The following is a 25,273-nucleotide window of genomic DNA, read 5'->3' as shown; positions in this document are numbered from 1 at the left end:
GTACAGGGAACAGACATCCACGTATCGCATGTCACCCTCCTCACAATACAGTCGTGTAGCATTGGTCCGGCCTCCGTACAAAGCGTCACGGGGATTCAAAGGATCTTGTATATCGACTCCTTGTAAAAATTCCTGTAAGTCGGGATTGGTCTGGGTCTGACGATCAAACTCGTGTTCCCATATGCTCACGACTGTATAGTCTTGGTCTTCTAAAGCACTGGCTCGTTTTAAGGTGTCCAGGTAGAGGTCTTGATACGTATGCTGAACACGATGAGGATGCATGTCAGTCAACAGATTCGGGAAACAGGTGGGACAGCCGTGCCAGTAACAGCCATAGAATTCGTACACGATACGAGATTCCTCATCATACCCATCTACTGTATAGGGTCCAAGCGTGACTTCGCCCCCATTTCTAGCATGTCGTATGCAGTGATGTTGATGTTCTAGCCAGGCGAGCCATCGACAAGCTTTAGCTGAATATCGTCGTGTTGGCCGGTAGCCCATATTGGGAATGATGGCGATGGTATTTTCAACCATGAATCCTCGTCGGTAGGCTAAATTAGCCGTGCTGGCAAACGTGATGGATTCTTGAAAGGGGTCTACTTCCACCAGATCAAACAGGGTGGACTTGAAATGGGCACAACACCGGCGTAAAATATCCACGTCCGAGATGCAGTAAGCTAAGAATTCTTTCTGGAAATCAAAGACTTTACCCTCTTGTTGATGGTACCAAGTATAGAAGGTTTCACGATTGGCGGTGGACATATCGTCAGGATTGTAGAAATGAGCGGCCGGGTAAGGACCCACATACTGCTGGTTCTCTGTCGTGTTGAAAAAGTGCGGGAAATATCCTTTTTTCAATTCCGTTAATCCGAAAGCAGAGGGCATCTTGGCAAGAGCAAAGGGTAAAAAGTTGTAAGAATCGATGAATCTCAACCCCAAGACTTGCATGGATAAGATTTTACTGCCGTTCAGGATGACGGTGGGTTTGATACACGCCGTGTGCACCAGGTAATTCAAAATAAACTGCCCATCGTATCCTTTGAAATTGTGGGCAATGATGGTGACTTCATCGTGTTTGAGTTCCACATAACCTTGCTCATCGGTCTCGCTCTGTAAGAGCCATTCCATAAACTGTTTTAACGTGTCGGGTCCTTGAAATAGGAAGCGGCGTTGTGATCCGAATCCTTCACAATGAGAACAGGGCTTGTCGATATCCACACTGTCGCAATGTTGACACACACGTTCTGCCACGCATAAATTAGGTATGTGAATACCGTTTTCCTGACTGCATTCGAAATCGTAATAAATGTATATTTTCAACTCCTCTTCTTCTTCTTTTTCTTTCTTAGGTTTGGGTTTCGTCTGTACAAAGCAGTGATGAGGCATGGTGACGACTTTGTGACAGATGCGGCATTCGGTTTTTCCCCCGCACGCGTGGCGTTTTAATAAATGCTTGGACATCCATTTCTGACACTGGTTACACCGCCCCATTAAACTGCAGACCGTGGTCGTTGTATTACTGCTGTAAGGTTTCAAGTGGGTCTGGTAACAAGCTGCATTTCTGAAAAATCCCTTACAATGAGGGCAATTCGTCTGAGTCCCATCCGGGATACAGGGGGTATCGGCTAAACAAAATGAGCATCGATGAGGACAGACGGTCCGATGTTCTTCAATGTGACTGTAGCCAACATCGCAATAATCGCAATAGTATTTGTTTTCCGTCACTCCAGGCATAGACACAATGGCATCGTAATGCTCGTTATCCAGCAGGATATTCAAACAAGTCCCGTTTCCCGGTCCTTTGTAAATAGGTTCCAGTCGTAAACGAGTTGTGTTCGTTTTGAATTGAAATATTTTCAATCGATACTGCGGGGCGAGCGCGTGTTGTAATTGCTCCCATTCACGTGGCCCACACGGCTGGTTCATAACACACCCAGCTTGTTCCATCAAGGCTATCGCTTCTCGTTTCTGGTCGAGAGTTTTGAAATCCCCTTTTCTCATGCGTAACCATTTCGTTTCCCATGCCGGGTCGTTTGATTTCTGGCTGTGTAGACGTGCTACCACAATAGCCCGGGACAAGCAGAGAGAATCCTCAGGATTTTGAATGCGAACGATCGCTCTCTTGGAGTTTTTGAATTTCTCCTTATCCACGTGTAGATGTTTTTTCTTAGTGCACCCGCTGCCTTGTGGATATTTGACATGGAAAAAATCCATCTGCACTGCCCCGTCGGTGATTAGGAATTCCTTTTTAGATTGCTGGACGGATTCTATTTTGTTCAGAATTTTGTCCTCGTTGAGCTGATTGGACTGCGTAAATTCGTACCAAATAGCTGAATCCAGAGACGGGTGCCGAATATTTAAACGTAGATAATCATTGGGATTGCACTGCATTTCCTGTTTCACATTTTTTAACATATCCCGGAAGAGCCGACGAATGAAGGCTGTATTTTCTTTCTCTGGAATAGGTTTGAAGGCAACATTGTAGACATTTTCCTTGACTTTAAATTTCCGTGATTGACGTCCTCGTTCCAGTTGAATTTTGTAATAATCCGAAATGAGTTTCTTTTTTCCCCCTCCCCGCTGTAAATACTGTAGTCGCCGTTGATTCTCTCTGCGGAGTTGTAATTCACGCTGCCGTTGTCTGTTCAGCTGATCATTCAAAAATCTCAATCGCTGTTCAATATAACTCCGTGGAAGTCCAGTAGGTAACTTGTCTGACATGATGTCGAAAGTGACACCCAATGCACCGCGCGCCGCTTTATATATATTACCTGTAGACAGCGCTGGGTAAAACTAGGGACCGTGCCAGCTCTGGGGATTGTACTATTGTTCTTTAATAAACATGTCAACTTAAAACCTTGTGTTATTCTTTTAGATTTAATACACAGGATTTAATACACAGGATTTCACTGGATTTTATACCGATTTTATATCCAGGAACTCACCCTTTTCCAGGAACTCAAAGCGAAAGTACCCCATGCTAAAATTAGACCAGCGGCCATAGGCCAACCTATTCACCGGCCTACAACCCCTGCTGGGGTTGACCCCGTCCTAGTGCACTCCGTTGACCCCGACACCGCTTGACCAATCAAAAACGCCCTTGCTTGACCTCATTTGCATAAAAAGTGCACTCAGTTGACCTCCCTATCGGGAGGGGTTATACTACTAATGCATTTTGTTCATTTTATGTGCAGTCTATCTTATATAATTCAATTTCAATATACAAATACCCCAAACCAGTGGACATACCAGAACTGAGATCAGGTGCCAAGGAGAAGTATGTTCATTTATTAGGGCCCTGCTTGAAAAACAGGAACCTTATTGGAATCGCATTAAAAGTCCGTCCGTCTGTCCGTCAACACATTGTTTCACCTACCTCAATGTTTTCAGATTTTACAAAAAAACATGTACATTGTAGTTCCAATAAGAGGCATACACCTACGCGAACCAATAGAGGTCACATCACTTTGTCTATCTGTCGGCCTATATATCTATCTTGGCATGATAACCCAATTAGTTTTGATTGCAACACTTTTCGATTTTCATAATACGAGGTGAGCATAAGAGAATAACACGTATGCACTAAAGGAATCACATTGCCCGTCTTTTATCACTTTCGTTGTGACAAGATATATTGAAGAGTTTTCAATATAAAACTGTAATATTAGTGGTAGTTAATTATCTACAGGTTTCGGGAGTCACGTGGCCAAGGGTCAAAGCCACAACAGTCCTTCAATCTGTATCTCTGATATGCTTTCACTGCGATATTTTAAGTTGAACAATTTTCAACATAGACCACTCGTATTTTATATATAGATATATTTATTGAATAAGAAATACATTTTGGTCTGCCCGTCCATCTGTTTGTCTATGATAACTTTCATTTTAACATAGTACATTAAATGAATTTCAACACAAAAATCCTATAACGTATTCACAAGTAGTTAACAATTTAAGAAAGATACCAACATATTTTGGTGTGAGTTCAAAACAACAACCTTCATTTTTTGATGACGTCACCTTATTCTTTTTTTATTATTATGTATCTCCCTTTTGAATAAGACATTGTTTTTCATTTGAATCAACTTGAAATTCATTCACTCAAGATGTTTGTGACATTGATCTTGTGGTTCTGAAGAAGTTGAAAAGGTGAAATGTTTATGCAAGACGGTCGTTTGTTTCTTTTACGTCTCATTGAGAATTTTTCACTCATATTGAGACATCATGAATTGTATTCCAAGTACCATAATCATTGACCTATGCCTAGCTCTAAAGGCCGTAGCATTGGGGGTTATTTAGCGTGCCAACGCCTGCCGTCATGCGGGACCTCCGTTTTTAAGTACATATCCGAAAGACCCATTACTATCACCTTTAAAAGCCGAGCGTTTGGAAAAGGAGCAATCACTACCTATGTTAACGTTTTAAGTTTGACGTGGTCATGACACGAGCATAGCTCGAACTTACGACCTTTCGGTTTCAAAGCAAAGTATCTACCATTGAGCTATCGCGAGCGGTTCACGATTCATTGCGTGAGTATTAAGTAATACAAATACTTACATGTATTTTTGTAGTACTAAATTAAAAGTACATAGATAAATTGTATGAAAAAACTTCAGAAATGTTACTTAAGCAAAATACTTTGAATTGGGATTCAATTTTGTCCCAAACATGCTTCCATAGAGAAATTTGTTAAGCACGTACATATTCTGAATTAATCATATGACACCAACAACGCTCATTCAGAAATTGGTTATGTTTATAATCAATATACAAAAATGGCAAACAAAATAGGCTAAATGCGTATTCAACAGACTGAGAGAACCGTTAAATTGCAAAATACTACTTACACTGTGTGCTATCTCTAAATAGACAAAACGAGCGATTGGAATACGTGAAACACGCTCACAGGTAAACAGTAAAGACGTGTTCGAATTAAGACAGGTAACTCTAACCGGTTTGTAGATAAGACGATAATTCAAAATCAAAACACTATATCAACAAATTACGATAACTCTTAACACAATTATACAAAGACAGAACGACTTCATAGTCAAAGGAAACTAATGTAGATCCTTTCCTTTACTAGTCTATTATCCGATTTTATCAAAATCCGGAGGGATCATTGGATATGCGGGTTACACCCATGTACGATGATTCGGTGATATAATGAATGTGAGGATTTTAAGCTTAGATGATTATCCGGTGGTATCATTAGATATGAGGATTAAACCCCTAGTTTAATGATGGACAATTATTGTAACGTGCAAGGGGAGGGGGTCAGACAGTCTGTCTGACTTATATAATGGGACCAGGCCTGTTTAGTATATATAACATATACAGATATCTCCAGTCACGGGATCTTAATGACACCTAATGTTCACCAGGTTTAAAGAGTCTTACTGAAACCGAGTACCTTTGCAGATGATACCAACACCTCTCTTAAACGCTAGGTACAAGGGGATATTAGCACCCCTTACAATGTGTGTTTCACCAGTATAACAACCCCTGGACACACTAGAGGTGATACCAGGTGTCTAGGAAGAGTAAGCATCCTCTTTCGACCGGTCACACCCACTGTGAGCCCTATATCTTTATCAGGCAAATTGCGTAATCATGAGTCAAAATCAATGTTTAAAGAATGGTCTAGCAATTGATATGAAACAAGTCAGACAGCATTTGACCAGTATACAAATAAACAGCAGCACACAGATCAATTAGCGCAATTAATGAATACATAGCAATGTCTTCTAAAATATAGATATAAAATTAATGTTAATAGCTTGAAAATGTAATCACCGTTTTGGACTTAATGGAGGGAAAATTCATCGTATAACATTTGAGTTTAAAACAAGATATTAGGAGTATTGTCAGTTTTGAAATATTGCACACAAGTTCCAAAGCCTTGCGCTAAAATTGCAAATGGAATTAAAAGAACGGAGGTTATAAATTCGTTTTATATTTGGGAGATTATACCAGCCAAATTAACGAGCACACAATATTTCAATTCATTCCAAGTCTCTACAACTTGAAGTACAAAACTATGAATATAACGAACAGCGAATCAATCTCCAATTTACCTTAAAATAAAAACATACGTCTTGGTGTATAAGCATTGACGATATATCGGATAAAACAGAACTGTAGAATCGTGCAAATGAACTTTTTATCTAAACAATGCTTTCGCCACAAAATATAGTCCTTTCTAAACCCTTTCAAAATATATTCCACTGGATAGGTCAAAGTTATAACTGCATAAAGTTTTTCTACCAATGCAATGTGTGTTGGGCTAGCTTCTACATAGTTATAGCATCCTGTGAATTTGTGATCTAAAACTGAGGAATTACCATCCTTAAAACTCCCGGAAATTTAACATGGCACTATATATGCGACGATAAAAAGTCTACTTCATATATATTGAAACTGGAAATAGCTCAGTCTGGACTTAAGTTTCAATAGATACAGTGAAAGGAGATAGTTTAATGTGCAACAGATATCAACCTTGATTATTCTTTGTCGAAACAAAATGACAACTTTTCAGCTTGAGATAATTATGATATTATTTTCACAGGAATTAATTTCCGCGGAAAGCACTAAAAAACCAAATATCTGTCAAGAAGTGTAAGTATCATTTCATATGTATTGTATCTGTATATATTATGCAAAAACAGAATTGCATGGGCGTGTAACGACAACAAACGTACAGTATAGGTTACATGCCACCAGAATGATTTCTTGAAGTTTTTTTGTTATTATCATTCCACTTTTTCCCCATACAAAGTGCATTTCTGTATCAGGATTTATGTATATATCTCAATCTAATTAAAACCAGATCCTAAAATACGCTCACAATCACTACAATAGGGAGAGTGTACGGCGCGGATCTAAGAAGTCTAATTTTAATTAGATTGGTATATGTATTCCTGAATACTGCTGCCTCTCTATTTTTCGATTATTTTAACCTCCAAATATGTTTTTGATTTTAAAGAATAATAAGTTCAATTAGCACCAAACGTTACAAATTATACCAAAGCAGTTTGGATTGCAATTGATATAAAGAAATAAAATTAAGCGAGCACCCGTGTGTTATTGACTGAAATGTCTAGAATGCAGGTAATAGTTAAGAACATTTCTGTGATATTTTGCTAGTTCAATAGTACCTGTCTCGTAATAAAGTCTTGCCTTTTAATTATCTGCTAAGCCCACAATTAGGTAATAGGGATCAAGATCCCACACTTTACAACTTATTAGGATTTAGCATTAAATATTTAATTTCCCAATATCTTTGAAATGAAAGAAGAACCAGGGGCGGATCCAGGAACTGTGGTTACGGGGGCGCCACTTTATGAGGCAGAGGGTCCAGGGCGAACCCCTGGTGGGGGGACAGGGGGCGGCGAAGCCCCCGGAAGCTCCTGAATTTTACAGATTTTATAGGACTTGAAATGTGTCTCCTATTTAGTCATTTGTACTATTTTCTATCATTTCTAATAAGCTGAAATGAATAAAATGACGCAAATTTTAAGGGTTTTAATTGATTGATTGATTGATGTTTTCCGCCACAATCAACAATTTTGCAGTTATCTGGTGGCGCCCAGTTTTTATTGGTGGAAGAGAGAACTCAGATAGAATGTACCTGGGAAGAGACCACCGACCTTCCGAAAGCTTTCTCACTTACCGGCGCGAGCGGGATTCGAACCCGCGCCGACATAGGTGAGAGGTCGTGTGATTTTGAGTGCGATGGTCTAACCACTCGGCCACGGTTTTTGAATAAAATTATGTTATCCCAATGAAGTAATTCAAGATAGGTCATAAGTGCCGAGCATAGGCCTAAATTTTGCAGCCCTTCACCGGCAGTGGTGACGTCTCCATATGAGTGAAATATTCCCGAGAGGGACGTAAAACATTATTCAATCAAGAAATCAAAAGATGTTGTCATTTATTTCTCCGGGAGTAGAAGAAATCATTGCTTCTTTTATCGTTTAGTACATTTTTCTAAACAAGATACCACGATTAACCTTAAATTTGAAAATTTTAGGGGGAGGCACGCGCCGGCTGCACCCCCCCCCCCCTTAAATCCGCCACTGAGAACGTAGATATCAGAAATAAACTTCATTTTTAAAAAGGTATGAAAGTATGTACTACAAAGCTTCACGCCGACACACCTTTTATGAAGACACCTTTTGTATTTTCAAAAATTGAATTCATTTCTTAAATGTTATTAGTTAAGAAATAGGTATCATTTTTGATCGATTGATTGTATCTTGCTTAATGTCTCGCTCGAGAATTTTTCACTCATATGGATACATCACCAAGACCGGTGAAGTCAAGACCGGTGAAGGGCTTCTTTAGGCCTATGCTCGGCATTTACGGCCATTGAGCAGTGAGGGTTCTTTAGCGTGCCACAACTACTGTGACACGGGTCATCCGTTTTTAAGGTCATCTCCGAGGACCCGTGACATTCACACCCGATGCCGAGAGTTTGGCGATGGAACTGTCACTACCTGTTTTAACGACTTAGGTCTGTCGCGGCCGGAATACGAACCCCGGCCTTCCGCATGCGGAGAGAACGCTCTACCCTCTCGGCCACCGCGGCGGTCTCTTAACATTTTTAAATATTATTGGGATATGACATGCTCGAAGGGCGTTATAGTAGATTTGATCACATACCAACTTCATGTCATATCCCAATAACACTCAAAAATGATATTTTATTTCTTATATTATATTTTCTATTTTGATATGTGTTCTTACCGAGCTTCCATGATTATGTAGTAAATGACCGAAATAACGATCGTAGAACACAAAATATAGTTCGTTAGAGATTTTTTATCGAATACAAAATTAGGAACAATATCAAAGAGAATATAAGATATAGATATTTAATTGAAAATGTTTAAAAAGGACTACACAAGTGTAAAACAAAAGTAATTTAGAGCGTAACATTTACTAAAATGAAGACAAGAAGAGCGGAGTAAACTACATCCGCGATGTGATTTGGTCGCGATCAGCAATGAAGAAACTGGCATTGGTCTAGCCTACAAAGTTGAAAACGCAATTGTTGAACACAGATTTCAACAGAAATTCAAATGATCTGAGAGAATTGATGGAGGATATGATGGGTCAAGTGTTTAAATCCCCCACTGCATTGCATACGCAAGAAACCAGGTGAAAGTACAGAAACTGACTTTTGAAGCGGTGATTGAAAAGACTGATCACGTGACCAACTTCATGAAATTGAATCTCAATTTCATTAGTACTGTCATATAAGGAAGTACATAGGAAAATGTAAATATATTCATATAATAGCCTTTGCAGATGCGGTTAGATATGCCAAAACTATCTGCACAACATCTTTGTTTATGACACAAATTATCACAGATGCACAGTTTAAAACAACCCATCAAAATACTTGCAACTACACATGAAATATACTTAAGCTTTGCAATTGCATAATTTTAAATGACTGCATGATGTTTCTGCTTGTTTCTTCATTTATTTCAAAGTTTTTGGTGTTGCAAGAAGGCTAAGCATTGACTCGTAAGTCCATGTAACTATAACTAGATGGTTTCATTTTCTATGTTGGTTTCAATACAATTCTGTTTTAATTTATCTTATGATGTTACCTAACCAGCTCTAGATGAAGTCCTACAAAGTTTGTATTATTTATAGCGCTTACAACCGTGGCTGCTCGTACCAAGCCTAAGACAATAATATAAGTAGTGACTGCTCCTTCGCCAAACGCCCGGCATCTAGAAGTGATAATCATGGGTCTTTCAGATTTGACTTTCAAATCGAAGGTCCCATGTCGCGGCAGACGTTGACGTATCATCACTGCTACGGCTCTGAGCGCTAATTATAAGTCTAAATTTGTGGTACTTGTACTACAGCTGGTGACGTCTAAATATGAATGAAAATCATTAACGGGTCGTAAAGCAATCAACAGACCAATTAAAGTGTAATGTCATGACTTGTTGACCGACAATATAATCATATCGGTGTGGATTTACTTCCCTCGCCAAAGCGAGTACTTTCGCTCATACCAGCAATGTTTTTTTGTTTTCTATTTACTGTGGGGCAACACATCGGTTTGGTATTGTTTGTATAAGACATACATGTTATTCAGATCACTAATAATTCTTTATAATGAAATAATACCCATATGAAAAGCTTACCTGAATGAAAATATCTTTTTTCAGGTTGATTGGTTTAAGCAACTGTTGTGCCGGCACGACCTGGGATGATCACCAAAAGGAATGTGTTCGTAGGTGATATGTACATGTATGACACATGTATCGTGTGTAAAGTGGATCGCATGTATATTATCAATAAAATATTATGCCTTATTTTGGATATCTTGAACTCCTTCAAATAATTCTTTTTTTCTGAAAAATTGTCTTTTAGAGTGTAATCCAGGATTCAGAGGACTCAACTGTTCTGAACATTGTCCCCTCGGCGTGTTTGGAAGACGATGTCAATCAATATGTCCACAGGAGTGTCAGCATTGTCACCATATTACTGGGGGATGTCTAACAGAACAAAATGGTAAAGCTCTAAACTTTGACATTCTGATTTACGTATACAATATATAGTAAGAGAGATGATCATTGTCGCTAGTGAGTATGGAATGTGTTTCTTATTGATTTAAAGCCTGGAATAATTAGAAAAAGGAATGTATTCATGGGTTATATTTATGACACGTGTATCGTGTGTAAAGTGGATCGCGTATATACTATGAAAAAGTGAATGCCTTATTCTGGGTATTTCGAAATCTTTGAAATATTTTTCAAAAAAAAGATCCTTTTCTGAATATTTGTCGTTTAGAGTGTGATCCAGGATTTAGAGGACTCAACTGTTCTGAACTCTGTCCTCGCGGCGTGTTTGGAAGACGATGTCAATCAGCATGTCCACAGGAGTGCCAGTATTGTCACCATATTACAGGGGGATGTCTAACAGACCAAAATAGTGAGAGTTCGAAACTTTGACATTCTTAATTACATATACAACATGAATAAAGCACATGGTCATTGTCGTTAATAAGTAAGAAAGGTGTTTCTTATTGATTTAAAGCTTGGGATGATTAGAAAAAAGTGTGTTTGTAGGTTAAATTTATAACACATGTATTGTGTGTAAAGTGGATCGCGTACATATTATGAAAACCATTATGCCTTATTTTTGGTATTTCGAAATCTTTCAAGTATTTTTCCAAAACAAATCTTTTTCTGAATACTTGTCGTTTAGATTGTGTTCCAGGATTCGTAGGACACAACTGTTCTTTTCGTTGTCCTCGCGGCGTGTTTGGAAGACGATGTCAATCGATATGTCCACAGGACTGCCAGGATTGTCACCATATCACTGGGGAATGTCTAACAGACCAAAATGGTATAGTTCTAAACTTTGACATTCTCAATTACATATATGACATGAGCAATGCACATGATCATTGTCGCTAATGAGTAGGAAATGTGTTTCTTAGTACTTTAAGGCAGTGCCGGAAAGCAACAACGTAATTAGTAAAATTGTGTATTTAATGTTTTTCGGAATTCCTTACACCGTCGTAGGGTAGTTAAAAAACAAAAAAAGAATTCTGGAACTGTCATGATGTGGCTGTGATTGACTTGACGACTGACAAGTATGCCTTCACGGGAAGATAGAGAAAATTAGCCATAGTGTTAAATAACAATATAATACGTCAATATTTAATAATGCAAGATCAAATACTTCGTCCGTGTGGTACTTTTTAACAAACTTTATGCAAACCACCATGCATAACTGCGCTAACACCTCGCGTAAACAAAGTTGTCCGTGTCCCAGTGTTGCGAGTTTAGATAATGTTTATGTGGGCACTGGGAGTCTTAAGATATTTTTTCCTGAGAGGAGGAACTTGGTGGATGCATTCAACTTCAACACTTTCGTTCGGTAAGTGGAAAATGCCATGAATTGAAATTTTATCCAGTTCACATTTCCTATTATTTCACAACATTCTTTTAACAATATCCATAATTTTAACCACGTGATATAGTAGATTATTATTTTGTGTGCATGTATGTATTTCATAGGTCCAAAAGCGCAGCCCCTACATGTGCATGTAATTGTAAATACATATGTATACCACATTTGTAAACACTGAATCTTGCAAGTTTATCTCCTTTTATGTAAAAATATCATAGTTTGAACTACAAATATGTATACATGTACATACAATTGCTTGTAAATCTTGAAATTTCATTAATATAAGAGATATATCAAACCTAGAGTTTCATGTTTTACACAGACATGCATGTCTACGAAACGTTTTTGTAAATAATGCAAAATCACAGGCCCGCATGTGCCCCCTCATTTAAATATAAGTAAGATTCTCGAGACGATCTGTCGTAACGTTTGATCAGAACAGACTTGTCCCACATTAAATTCGATAGTTTCACTATTTAGACGTTTTGTTTGTTATAAGCTTTTGTAGTTTAGTTTTAGTGTTAGTTAACTTTTCTATTTAGTTTTCTTTTTCTATGTAGATATTCTGTTGTCCTGAGGAAGGGACAGGTCGTTCCAACAATTTGACAAATTCACTGTTTTTGTCCTTGGTCACTTTAGTGTTTTGTATATCCTTATTCATTTGACTTCGTATCTACTATTAGATCTGACACTTTGGATGTTGAGTATTGTTGGTTTTTGGTGCTTTCTTCTTGACCCGTACTTGGTAAAGATAACAGATCTATTGAGTCTAGAGTTGCATTCATTTGGTAGAATGAGACGGCAGATTATGAAAACGATAAGGATCTATTATCCTCTAGTAATACAATATTTAATTCTAGAATACCAATAATTCAAATATCAATGAATATACATTGAAACACAGTTTTAGAATTCATATGCTCTGAAACAGCATAATTATTCAATGGTTAACAAAGGTTCAAACATTAATTATGGTGATTTTTTCTAGGCATCATTCCTAGGACCAGTGCAAGTTGGAAATGGATTCGAGTCAATAAGTTCAACAGCAATTGCATTGAAAATTTGCAAAAAGGTTCAATATTTCTTAAAGGTCAATTAGTTTTCATTTTAATACCTTACAACAGTTTCAAAGAGAATTCTGATATTGTTGGGCCGTTCTTGCCACACTGATTTTGACTAGATATCACTCTGTTTACCTGATCAAAACATGGGGCGCCGTTTACATGATGAAAATATAGAGCTCATGGCGCATGTGACCGGTCGACAGGGGATGCTTACTCCTCGTAGGTACCTATCAGTTTTGAATTCCGTATAGGAGTTATGAGCTTGATCACTGTCCGTGATCTTCACTTTTTAATTTTAGGATAAAGTACAAATATTAAAATAAATAATCATAAAGATGAGGACAATTCAATGCTTAGGTTTAGGGGCTAGCTATTAATAGCTACCTTTAAGTTTTATATGGCTTTTCATTTTATAAGCATCCATCTCTTCCTTCGTTTTATTTGTTCGTAAAACTCTTGACATGGTGATAGTCGGCGACATCAAAACAACCGAGTGATATGTCCAAAACCCATTAATAGTCATAATTGTTGTAAGCGGAGGTTTCCTGCTCGTCGTAGCAAACCTTTTTGTAGTTGCTCATTACATCATTATGATAACTAAACATGCAATAGAATCGATGTCATGATGGATAATGTTCTTTTCAGAAAGAATTGCCTGTTTATGAACAAATCAACGAAAACCAAACCTTGCGAGAAACTACTCTTCCGAAAATGGGAAACTCCTCGTGACAAGACACGTAGCTTGGTGTCTAGAACTTGGTGGTTAATGATGACACCATGAAAAACTGAATGTTTTGAGACATTGTTTGTTTCACTAAATATTGTGAATCAATCAGAAAACTTCAATGAATTGTATATTATACAGTGATGTTTATACAGTGTACATATTATGATCAAGTATAGTGTTCTCGATTCCACAGTGATATTTATTGAAAACACTAACATGTTCAAATATTTAAGGAAAATCAGAATACAGAATTCCTGAATAAATTGCTGTATGTATAAAACGTATCACAACCAATTACAACCAATGCGCTTTCTTTTACATAAAGCAAGAGAAACACATACTGGAAAATTCAAATGTATGTAATACACGCATATTATTTTGCAAACAACATGTATCTAGCACAATAAGAATGATTAACAGGAAAATATATCCGATAGTGCTCATCATCAAGTAGATTAATGTGCAAAGTACGTAATTGAATTTATGGCTTCTTCCCTTCCTGGTCATCTTATATCGATCATTTTCTACACGTGTACACTCTATCAAAGGTTAAGGACCATCATATTCGGTAAGAGAAAGATCATTTATATATATATATATATATATATATATATATATATATATATATATCCCGACCCGACCATGGTACAAACTCTCTAAACCATAGTCAGTAAAGACGCTTTACAACGAAACCACCACCATTTTTATCACTCAGTACAACAATGTATCACTCTTGTCACCAATGTAGTTTATCGATACTTGTCGTTTTTGCGTGTTATTTGTTTATGTAATATATGTCTCTTGATAAAGAAAATTCGAGTTTTAAATAACCAACAGTGTCGTGGCCTTTTCAGTGCTTATATATATATATATATATATATATGTGTGTGTGTGTGTGTGTGTGTGTGTGTGTGTGTGTGTGTGTGTGTGTGTGTGTGTTGGGATTCAGATTTCCCCATCTCTAGCAGTCTATAAAATGCGGACCCGGATTCTGATTTAGAATTGGTTGAGTCTGCTTGGCAGTGCTGGTCATTTGACATTTTATCGTCAGTACCTAACACGTAATAGGCACTTGAATCATATATCACAATGACATGTGAAAGACACCCAGGGTCGTAGCACTAAAGGTTCATTCTTGCCAATGGGAAATACCTCTCACTTCTCACTTTTGAATGATAAGTGTTTGTCGAAGGAGCAGACAAATCTAATTTTACTCCTAATGTTTGACACACCCAAGGCATGAACCGGGCTCGAAACAAAGATTTTCCGGTCACGAACCTTTAACCATTCATTCACCGCGATTGTTTGATGCATCATGACAAAAGCCGGACCTGATTTGTACCTGGTCATTAGGAGTCCACATGGTAAATATCCTTACACTTCAAAACGCTTTGAATAAGTTGAGAATTTGTGTTGGCTATGTTTTACGTTCGTTGTGTCATATTTTGATTTTAAGAAAAAACTCAAACTGATTATTGTTATACTATTAGTTTAATTTATGTGTACCCTGGTGACATCAATAAACTGTACTTATCTGTGGACAAATATAATGCACAATAACTATTGTCTTCCTCGTCACAATTCAGCCGCTCTGAAAGAAAAACAAAACCATCTATTGATCACAAAAGGTAAACTATCGTATTGATTTCTAAAATGACAAAGATTAGTTTTACATGTGTACTTTTGGAAAATTACCATAAAAACAAAACATATACCCATGGACTTGCTTCGAATGACAATAAATCATAATTTTTTTGAAAACATGTATATGCACCTTTACCATTACCTATATGTAACAATGCTTACCCACGAGCCATTTGTAGAAAAAGTATATTCATCATAAAACTACATACCAATAATACTTGCATACTAATTTAGCATTTGTGTAAAATAACTTTAACTGGAACACTACTATATTTACTGGGGTATCTTCATATCTTTTGAATCCCGTGGGGACCCGAGTTAGATTAGGTCCTCAATACCCCTTGCTTGTCGTAAAAGGAGACTAGCTAGGATGATCCTTTTGTTGAGACCACGAAAATCGAGGTCGCTGTTACAGCAGGTGTGGCACAATAACGATCCCTCCCTGTTCAAAGCACGTAAGCGCAGAGCATAGGCTTAAATTTTGCAGCCCTTCGTCGGTAATGATGACGTCTCCATATGAGTGAATTTTTCGACAGGGACGTTAAACAATATACAATCAATCATATCTTTCATAGACTATGAACATATACAATACTTAGATATCAATATGAGAATACGTGTTTGTAATAAATGTATCACAAAAACTCAATGTACTACAAATTAAAGCACATTACTGTACGCCGTCAGTACTAACAGGTGCTTGACTAGAAGAGTCAGTGGATAATTCAAAATGTGAGATATTCTCATCATAAGCATATCCTAGATAGTGTGTAGCATACTATAAATGCAGCACCAATTAAAAGTCACAAGTTTAAAAGAATGCGGATGTACATGGTAGATAAATTCTACCCACTTGAATCTGTGATTCCCTATCTTATTACCGCTACCTACTTCCTCAATTACTTCACTACATACATGTTTATAATCAACATCATTTCCTTTAAACGTCTTTAGTTCCAGTAATGTGAACTACTTCAGTTTCAGTAACTAAACACCCTTTCATATATATCTTGAAATGAAAAACAGTGGAACTTACTCACAAGACGAGTTATTTACCCCGGACGGTTTAGATGTTTCCAGTGTGACGTCAAATGTGGATATGTCATGCTTCTTTCTATCAAACAAAAATTTATATGGAATTATATAACAATCAAACCATCCACATTGAAAATAATGAACAATACAATGAACAAAACAGGTCTAAACTTTCCCACACAATCATGTCCTTGTAACAAAGATTGAGAGGATACATCAGTTTAACAAAGTGTTATAAATTGATTAAAATTACAAAATTTTGAATTCTGATTAATTTCACTGTACTGAGCGAAACACGTTTTACTAACTTTCCGAATTCGATTCCATCTTGGATTGTTTCTGGTAGCTTCCGGTGTAGAGTTTCCGGTAGGAATAAAGTTAGAATCCCAGCCATGACCGAAGAACCGCCAAAAATTACTAACGGCAACGCCTGACCAAACTTTCCGCTGACATAGTCACTCTATAAATACATTTCACCAACAAAACATTATCTTATGCTCAGTATATTAACAGTCATCTAAATCTAAATATTATCTCTAAATATATCAAATTCCTAGCATTTATCTATTTTGACAAAAAAATTGTGTAATATTTTTGCAAGCCTGCATATTAACACAAGAGACCACGTACCTCACATCTTAACTTAAATATTGTATTTACACCAAAATTCAAAACATGTTTATACCATATTAGGTATGATGTATTATATGTCCAGTGTATCGAACTGCTACAATGTCAATATCAACATTTAGGTACACTGAGATATTTCTGCAGTTTATTGAAACGTAGTACATACTGCACACTCACGAAAGCAATCGACATCTTAGTTATCACCATACGGTGAACACACCCGTGTTTTATACTCATATTTTTATGCAAGCAGATATCACTTCAAGTTCAATGTATACATATCGTTGATGCTATATATGGAGCAGCCATACCGCCAAAGCGAGCGACACAGGAACTAGTTCCATGGCGTCGTTCCGGAGCACAGTAGCATATAACTCTGCCATGTATATGTAAATGACACCAAAAGCCGCTGCAGACCCCATCTTACCAATGATGGACAGGACTAATGTCAGACTGCTCAATTCTGTAGCAAGGATATAAATATAATTAATTGTGGAAATTCGGAACAGATGAAAACTCGTTGAAAGCAGAAATATGACATTGATAGTGAATAGAAGTAACATAATTTATGCAAGACAAATTATTTTACTAAGCCTTGCCTTCTTTGCCATAAAGGACAGGAAATATGGTACACAATAACGCAGCGCCACCTATGATCATAATCAAGAAGTGTAACTTCTGACGTCCTATTCTGTTTAGTAAAACCATGGTAGAAATTTTGGCAGGAAACTCTACAATTGCTAGAATGAATTGATTCAGGTAAAAGTCTCCTCCTAGATTTCCAATATGCATAGTCACTCCGTAGTAATCCATGGCTATTACAATCCTAACAAAAATAAATATCTACATACAAGTAATGTTTACATTTTATGTAATAAACGTACTGATATTGTATTTCGTTTCTTTATTGGTATATACATGAATTTCAAAGTTGTGTGGCACAAACAGAAGTTGGATTTTGGAGATAGCAATATGACATGTTTACGGTTGTGAGATATAAATATGAACAATACACCATTAACACCATCACAAAAGTATTCAATCTGATCACACAGGGGATGCGTACTCCCCCTAGGCACCTGATCCCACCTCTGGTACATCCAAGGGTCCATGTTTGCCAAACTCTATTTTGTATCCCTTATACAAGTTATGAGATTGATCACTGTTCGTTATCTTCACCTTTTCACATCCAGTTTGAACTCAATTGCATGTATAAATAGAATATATCTTACCAATTAAAGAATAAAATCAGCGCATGTATGAACAACACACGGTATCCAAACACATGCCAAATTTTCTCCCCTTTATAGATATCAATTTTTTCTCCAGCATTTCGCAAATTCTATAGTCGTTATAACGATCGAGTTCGTCAATACAATCTCACATTGGGTCAAATGCTGTCTGACGTGTTTCATACCGATTGTTAAGCCGTTCTTGGCACACTGATTTTAACTGCGGATAACTTCGTTTACCTGATCAGGATATGGGGCTCACGGCCGGTGTGACCGGTCAACAGGGGATGCTTACTCCTCCTAGGCACCTGATCCCACCTCTGGTGTGTTCAGGGGTCCGTGTTTGCCCAACTATCTATTTTGTATTGCTTGTAGGAGTTATGAGATTGATCACTGTTACTTATCTTCACCTTGCATGTACAACATTTTAGATTTTGAAGACTACTGGGCAGTTTGATGGCAATACTCATATCGTTTGATGGGTAATTCACAAAATCAATTTGTTGACCACCACTCTGATTCCATGCACAAGTACTATGAAGCTGATATTAGAAAGATGTTGGAGTTTCTCATTTATATTATCTATGTGATCTCTGGTGATCAAGTCTTCCAACAGTCTGTTGGAACCTCCATGGGCATGAATTGTGCTCCTTTATTAGCAGACCCTTTCATATATTCTGATGAGGCAGAATTTGATCAAAATTTTCTACATACGAAGAAATAATCTCTTGCTGTAACCTTCAACTCAACAGAAAGATTTATCGATGACGTTTCATCTACTGATAATATCCATTTTCTTTCATATTACAATGACATTAGACATATTCATCACCTTTAAGTTCATAGCATATACCTTCTTTATCGTGCCAACGTTTTGTTTTCAATGTCTTATCTGAAAGACTTGCAACTTTCATTTCTCACTTTTAAATACTAGGCCTTTGAGAAAAAGGGGTATTACCCGAACGGGAAGTTTGCGATTTTCTATGTACATAGTCCTTAGATTACCTAAACGATTAGCATATGTTTTAAACATGTTCCTATTACTTCTTGTTGCAAGTTTTAGGGATTCGGCACTTAAATAAAATTAAAAACATCGTTACTCAGACTCTATCTTATAAACTATTCAACTCTGAATTATCAGTGCACTCGTGTTACCACTCTACGTCTGGAATAAAGTTTATTCTGTGCTTTATGCTTACATTTGACGATATTCTACCTATGCCATCATCGTACAAGAACCCTGAGATTTAAATCAACTTACGGAATTGATGGCGTATCATTGTACTAAACATAGGAATATATTTACTTTCTCCAAACTCGACTGTTCTTTTAGTGCTAGTAACATACGATGGTTTTTCCAATATCTAAGTCTTACATAGGCCAAAAGTTCGCCAAAGCATGTATGATTGCAGCATACGTGTAAAATTGTGTACCTTTACACTTGGCTTAGACAAGTGAAATGAAGAAGTATAATTTCCCTGTGTCTCTGATACGCCAAAGCATATATTTTTAGGTACTATCGTTGAACTAGGAAAGTTAAACGTAGATTTCATTTGGTAAAATTTTAAACAATGAGGCACAAAGTGTTAAAATACACAACATCTGAAAATTTTCAAAAACGTTTCTCCAGAAAGCAACGTGAGTTTTTATCCTAATATGTTATGATTACCAGTTTACCAGACATTTCCTGCATTACCATGTCGACAGGATATATCATATAAAATATGTACCAAAACTGAAAACATTTTGATATCCTTTACATTCCTGATTTGAATACATGGTTTGTGCTAGTGTCGTTTTTTATTGACATTTAATCCCCTTAGCATCTGATCCCATCTCTGGTATATCCAGGGATCCGTGTTTGTCCAACTCTCTATTTTGTATTCCGTATAGAAGTTATGAGAATGATCGCTGTCCGATGTTTTCACCTTTTTATCTACTGTTATGACATAAACACAAGGTATTTTACTATGTATGTATATAGCAGATGAAAGCAATATGAATTCAAATGTACTTACTCTGACTAACACCTGTTACCTTCCGTAGTTTGCAAGTATTACCCCTTACTGATTCGCAATTAACATCATGTTTTGTCTTTGTATGATTTGTTAGTTTATGGTTCAATAGCATTACTTGGATTTGTTCTCTACATTTATTTATACATGTACAACCATGTTGTTGAATAGATGTATCTTTATAAATCACGTAACTAATCGATAAATTAAATTATATTTAGTTCTCATTCTAACTCTTAACAGGCAATTTAAAATATTTATAAATCTATAACGATCGCGATTTATTTCATTTCTAAAGGATTCAATACACAGACATTAATAATATGGCTTTCTATGAATCTTCGTAAATGTATCAAAAAATGTAGAACATCTGTTATATTTACTGGTCGACATTATCTTTAGGACGTTGAAAGATTATGACAGAAGTCGTCAGTAGCGCACTCTTTTTCGTAACGATGAATATTGGATAGAGACATTTTATATTCAAACTCTACAGTGGACTATGGACTTTTTAGGTGAAGATTTTTATGAAAATATGGTTCGTATTTGAAAGCAAAAATGACTTTGAACAAGAGGTACATGTATATCTTTCTTAACTGTCACCGGAGTATCGTGTGCCAACCTGAGTATTAGTACATCAGTCGTAGTTTATTCCATCATTAATCTTAAATGATTGATGAGGAATGAATATACAGATGCCTTGATAAATACCAAAGTTATGCAATGTAATCAGAAAAAATGACAAAAATGTGGGTATCTCTTCTTGTGCAATTAAACCTCTTCACCATATCTAGTTTGTTATTTTGAGTAGATTTCCAAAACAAATATCACCCTTTCCCAGAGAAACCCTTAATGGTGAACAATAATGTTAGGCGAAACCTGATAGACAATTCTAAAATACATTGGCGGCCTACTAGGACATACATCGTAGTAGTTATCAAAGAATATGCTAGCTATGTATGCTACATACATGTTTATGATGAGGCACATTATTTATCGGAATAACGTTACTCATTATTGTTCTTTACAATATGTGCAATGTTGTATCGTCTATTTGACCAATTTTTAACTTGTATGAATTATTGTAACCACGACAATTAACACAAACAGCCGATAAGTATTGATGTGTTCACTTAGTTGCATTCTATATATGATAACTCATTTGACATTTTCCAATTATAGTGAGTCACAGAGTGATAACACTTAATATTGCATTTTTTTTAAACCAGGAACAGCATGTAAAACAACTTGATTTGAATCACATGAGCTTGCTCCGCGTATGATCAGTTTTTAAATCGAGGCAGGCTACTAACAAACAAGTCAAAGTTACAGGAGTTTCAACAGTCCTATTTATAGGAAGCATTTTGCAAATTCTATGGACGTTATAGCATGATAATTTACCAATACAACCTGCCATGGGGTGAAATACTGCTGGCATGATTTATACTAATTGTTAGGCCGTTCTTTACACATATATTTTGATTACGGATTAATCCGTACTCTGTTTACTTTATGAAGATATAGGAATCACGGCGAGTGTGAACAGTCGACAGGAGATGCCTACTCCTCCTAAGCATGTGATCACAGGGGTTCGAGTTTGATTAACTTTTAATTATGCATTCCTTATAGGGATTGTGAGACTGATCAGTTTGTTATTTTCATGATTTGATGACCCAGGAATGGAGCTACGTTCGATGTTTTGCCTTTTCTTTTTATTACCCATAAAACAAATAAATCCCGTCATGAAGATATCCTTGCATTCACAGATGGCTTACAAAGACCGAACGACTGCACAGTTGAAGGAAACTAATATTGATTCTTTCCTTGTACTAACATGATTAAATCTGAGTTCAAAATACTTTGCTAATCCATCCTTAACAATATGAAATATTTTCCTGTTCGAATATTTCTGCATGCGTGCAGTTTTCTTCTTAAATCTAGTGAAATTCCGAATTGACTTCATACTCAGAGGCAGATCCAGGAATCGCGGCTAGGGGGAGCAACTTTTTCTGGCAGGGGGTCTGGGGGTCACCTTTAGGTTCCCAGTGGGTCCAGGGTGAAGTCCTGGTGGGGGCCAGAAGGAGAAGGCCACGGAAGTTCCTAGATTTTACAACTTTTATAGGGTTTGAAATAGATGTCTACTACGTAGCCATATTTACTATTTTCTGTCATTTTTGATCAGGTGAAATTACTAGAATGCAGCAAATTTTAAGGTTTTTGGAAAAATCTACGTTCTACCAATAAAACTAATTCAATAAATCAAAACATTTTGTCATTTATGTTTATTAGGCTCTATGACCCAAACTCTCTGTTCATCGTAGCTCATTTTTGCTGTGACTGAGATTGAAAAATTGTCATTTATTACAATACCAAATGACGAAAAAACATTTCAACAGAATATTCTGGGGGAAATCAGCTAATACATTTTACATTAAGGTACCTGCAAAGCTAAATTACTCAAAGTCTGATTTCCCCCAAAGAAGACAAAATAACTTAAATAATGCTACGCTATAAGATAACAAATAAAAAATCATCAAAACAAACCCAGAGCAAAAAGATGGAATATTGATTTCATTTCTCCGAAAGTGGAAGAAATTATTGTTTCTTTTATCGTCATATTTTTCCAAATAAGAGGCTACGATTTACCTTAAATTTGAAAATTTTTAAATCCGCCACTGATCCTTATATGGATTAAATCTTCTCACTTTACAAGGTATAGACGTGTAACCGTCTACTATTATAAAAAAAAAACCAGATGCTTGTGTAGGTTTTATACTGTTTATCTAGTCCAATCCTCGTTCTGAAGGATGAACCAAAATATAAAACTACTAAGTATTCTCTCTTCCTTTCTACCAGTCACACATTTTAGTTCATATTAAATAAAATTATTTCAAAATATCAAGAATACCAGAGCAATAAATCCGAACTTTTGCCATATATCTTGAAAAATAGAAGTTAAGTTGTAAAGTATTTAAGTTTCCCAAGTATGATTATATAAGTGAAAATTCAAATCACTGTCCGGGTAGGAAGGTAGGTTGCTTATTTTTGCATAGCACCAAACAAAAATCGGTGGTATCATCAATCAATCATAAAACAAAAGATATTTGCACATTGTTAATCACAATCATAAGTAACGGGTAAATGTAATAAAAATCATTTTTGTTACACGTCCATTGGAATGTTTTCGTGAAGTGATTTACTACGACAAAAAGGAACGCAACCACCGATAAACCAATGGATATCCCGAAGGCTTCCCGCATTGATGGACAACGCTGACCGTCAAAGATGTCCCGGGATTCGCTCTAAATAGGATTTAGACTGAAAAGGATAGGATATCGGGTGTGTTGAAGTGAAACGAACTGAATGAGGGGTGCACTTTAAGAGAGCGTATTGGAATACATTTTAGTTTGGTCAATGATATAAGCTTTAATGCCAAACAAAACATGTTTGAATTTCAAATATCATATATAATTTATCTTTCTCCATTCCAATAATTTCAGATTCCACTTCTAGATTAAAAATGGTGATACTTTCATTGGTCATGTAGAATAAATACAGAATCACGTCATGGAAAATTCAACTCAATGATTATCAGTAATAAATGAATTTTGGACCAATGAAATATGTATAGGATCACTTCTTACACCGCTGTAGCATCCTGCAAACTTGTGCTTAAACGCTGAAGTGTTATTGTCTCTAAACGTCACGGACATCAAGCATGATACTACATATGCGACAATTAAAAGTCAGTATTTAAATTGATACATATTGAAACCGGAAATAACTCTGTCTAGACTGATTTTCAAAATATATAGCGGAAGGAAAGTGTGTTATGTGCAACAAATATCAAACTCGGTAATTATTATTTGTTGATACGAAATGACAACTTTTCAACTTGTGATAATTCTTATATTATTGTCACAGGAATCAGTTTCCTCAGAAATCACTACAACACCAAGCATCTGCAAAGCAGTGTAAGTACCATTGTACATTTCCGCATACGAAGTGCATTTCTGTATCAGGATTTCTAGATAAATCGTTTTTCGCATTCCCCAGTGCCAGTTTTTCTTTTTCGATCATTTTGATCTTCAAGTAGATTTTCAATACATTGCAAGAATAAGTTCAATATATGTCAAATGTTAAAATATTAGATTTGTAAATTAGGTAGATCAAATGTTTCACCCGTGTGATTCTTTTTACCAAACTTAACAACCATTCACAACTGCGCTAAAGCGTTGCAGATAGAAAGTTGTTCATTCATCGTAATATACGAGTGTTACGAGTTTAAATTTGTTCTTTACCAGCTACTTTTCATTTGGGGGTGGGGGTGTACAACGAGTAACCACAGATTTAACGATTCTAATAAAGAATGAATGAATCAGTGTGAGAGGGTAGTATAGGTATTTATATAAGTACATGTATGTGTCAAAAATCGAAAAAGGTATTTACAAAAATCAAATTGCCCTGATTATTAACGCAGTTTGCATTCTTGTTACGTGTATCAATAAAAAAAAACAAAAGCATTAGTCCAGCATCCCTGAAAAAAAACATTGTGCTATTGACTGAATGTTTTAAAATGCAGTTAAGAACATTTCTATATATCCGTAGTTTCAATAACACCTGTCTGTTACAAGTAACTTCAATCTCAGGCAATAGGGATTAAGTCCCCACATATCTACACTTATGGGGATTCAACAATAAATATCCACGTTTCCAGTGTTTTGCCTTTTGTATCTCTAGAAATTGTACTGATATCCATTTCCTCATGTTGTAAACAATGCGCAAATGAATACAGAAAAACAATACGTCTATTTCAATGGCTGAGGATTCCGTTAGAATTTTTTTTATGTTTTCTGCCACACTCAAGAATTTTTCAGTTATATGGTGGCGCCCAGTTTTTATTGGTGAAAGAGAGAACCCAGATACAATGTACCTGGGAAGAGACCACCGACCTTCCGAAAGTAAACTGGGAAACTT

General features: G+C 36.4%; 2 protein-coding genes across 6 annotated transcripts; one reads left to right on the top strand and one right to left on the bottom strand.

The window, feature by feature from the left end:
• The first annotated feature begins 6,431 nt into the window (after nucleotides 1-6,431).
• Nucleotides 6,432-14,020, top strand: LOC125656531 (multiple epidermal growth factor-like domains protein 10). Of its 5 annotated transcripts, none has more exons than XM_056144411.1 (7): nucleotides 6,432-6,621; nucleotides 10,197-10,261; nucleotides 10,402-10,542; nucleotides 10,822-10,962; nucleotides 11,239-11,379; nucleotides 12,938-13,039; nucleotides 13,659-14,020. In XM_056144411.1, the coding sequence occupies exons 1-7, from the start codon at nucleotides 6,527-6,529 to the stop codon at nucleotides 13,676-13,678; spliced, it is 705 nt and encodes a 234-aa protein (XP_056000386.1). In that variant the 5' UTR covers nucleotides 6,432-6,526; the 3' UTR covers nucleotides 13,679-14,020. The 5 variants fall into 5 exon arrangements, with proteins under 5 accessions (XP_056000386.1, XP_056000387.1, XP_056000388.1 ...); XM_056144412.1 differs by having other exon boundaries at nucleotides 6,438-6,621; nucleotides 11,251-11,379; XM_056144413.1 differs by having other exon boundaries at nucleotides 6,438-6,621; nucleotides 12,938-13,021.
• A 1,195-nt stretch (nucleotides 14,021-15,215) lies between these two features.
• LOC125654546 (solute carrier family 22 member 15-like) lies at nucleotides 15,216-18,255 on the bottom strand. The gene is made up of 5 exons (XM_056145686.1): nucleotides 17,649-18,255; nucleotides 17,341-17,512; nucleotides 16,728-16,877; nucleotides 16,421-16,498; nucleotides 15,216-15,331 (listed from the first exon to the last, which is right to left on the bottom strand). Exons 1-5 carry the CDS (start codon nucleotides 17,860-17,862, stop codon nucleotides 15,316-15,318), a joined length of 630 nt encoding a protein of 209 aa, XP_056001661.1. The 5' UTR covers nucleotides 17,863-18,255; the 3' UTR covers nucleotides 15,216-15,315.
• Between the last annotated feature and the right edge of the window lie 7,018 nt (nucleotides 18,256-25,273).

Source organism: Ostrea edulis, chromosome 7 (genome assembly GCF_947568905.1).
Source record: "Ostrea edulis chromosome 7, xbOstEdul1.1, whole genome shotgun sequence".
In the NCBI taxonomy this organism is placed as follows: domain Eukaryota; kingdom Metazoa; phylum Mollusca; class Bivalvia; order Ostreida; family Ostreidae; genus Ostrea; species Ostrea edulis.
Note: the sequence above shows the minus strand (reverse complement) of the source record. Positions and strands in the feature narration are given on the sequence as shown.

What these genes read in the sequence shown, in the direction of transcription:
- LOC125656531 (XM_056144411.1), top strand. Translation starts at nt 6,527, where the DNA reads ATGACAACTTTTCAGCTTGAGATAATTATGATATTATTTTCACAGGAA. An exon ending in ATGTCTAACAGAACAAAATG is followed by an intron (nt 10,543 to 10,821) that starts GTAAAGCTCTAA and finishes TTTGTCGTTTAG; the next exon opens with AGTGTGATCCAGGATTTAGA. An exon ending in AGGTTCAATATTTCTTAAAG is followed by an intron (nt 13,040 to 13,658) that starts GTCAATTAGTTT and finishes TGTTCTTTTCAG; the next exon opens with AAAGAATTGCCTGTTTATGA.
- LOC125654546 (XM_056145686.1), bottom strand. Translation starts at nt 17,862, where the DNA reads ATGGATTACTACGGAGTGACTATGCATATTGGAAATCTAGGAGGAGAC. An exon ending in GTATGGCTGCTCCATATATA is followed by an intron (nt 16,878 to 17,340) that starts GCATCAACGATA and finishes GTATTTATAGAG; the next exon opens with TGACTATGTCAGCGGAAAGT. An exon ending in GATGGAATCGAATTCGGAAA is followed by an intron (nt 16,499 to 16,727) that starts GTTAGTAAAACG and finishes TTTGTTTGATAG; the next exon opens with AAAGAAGCATGACATATCCA.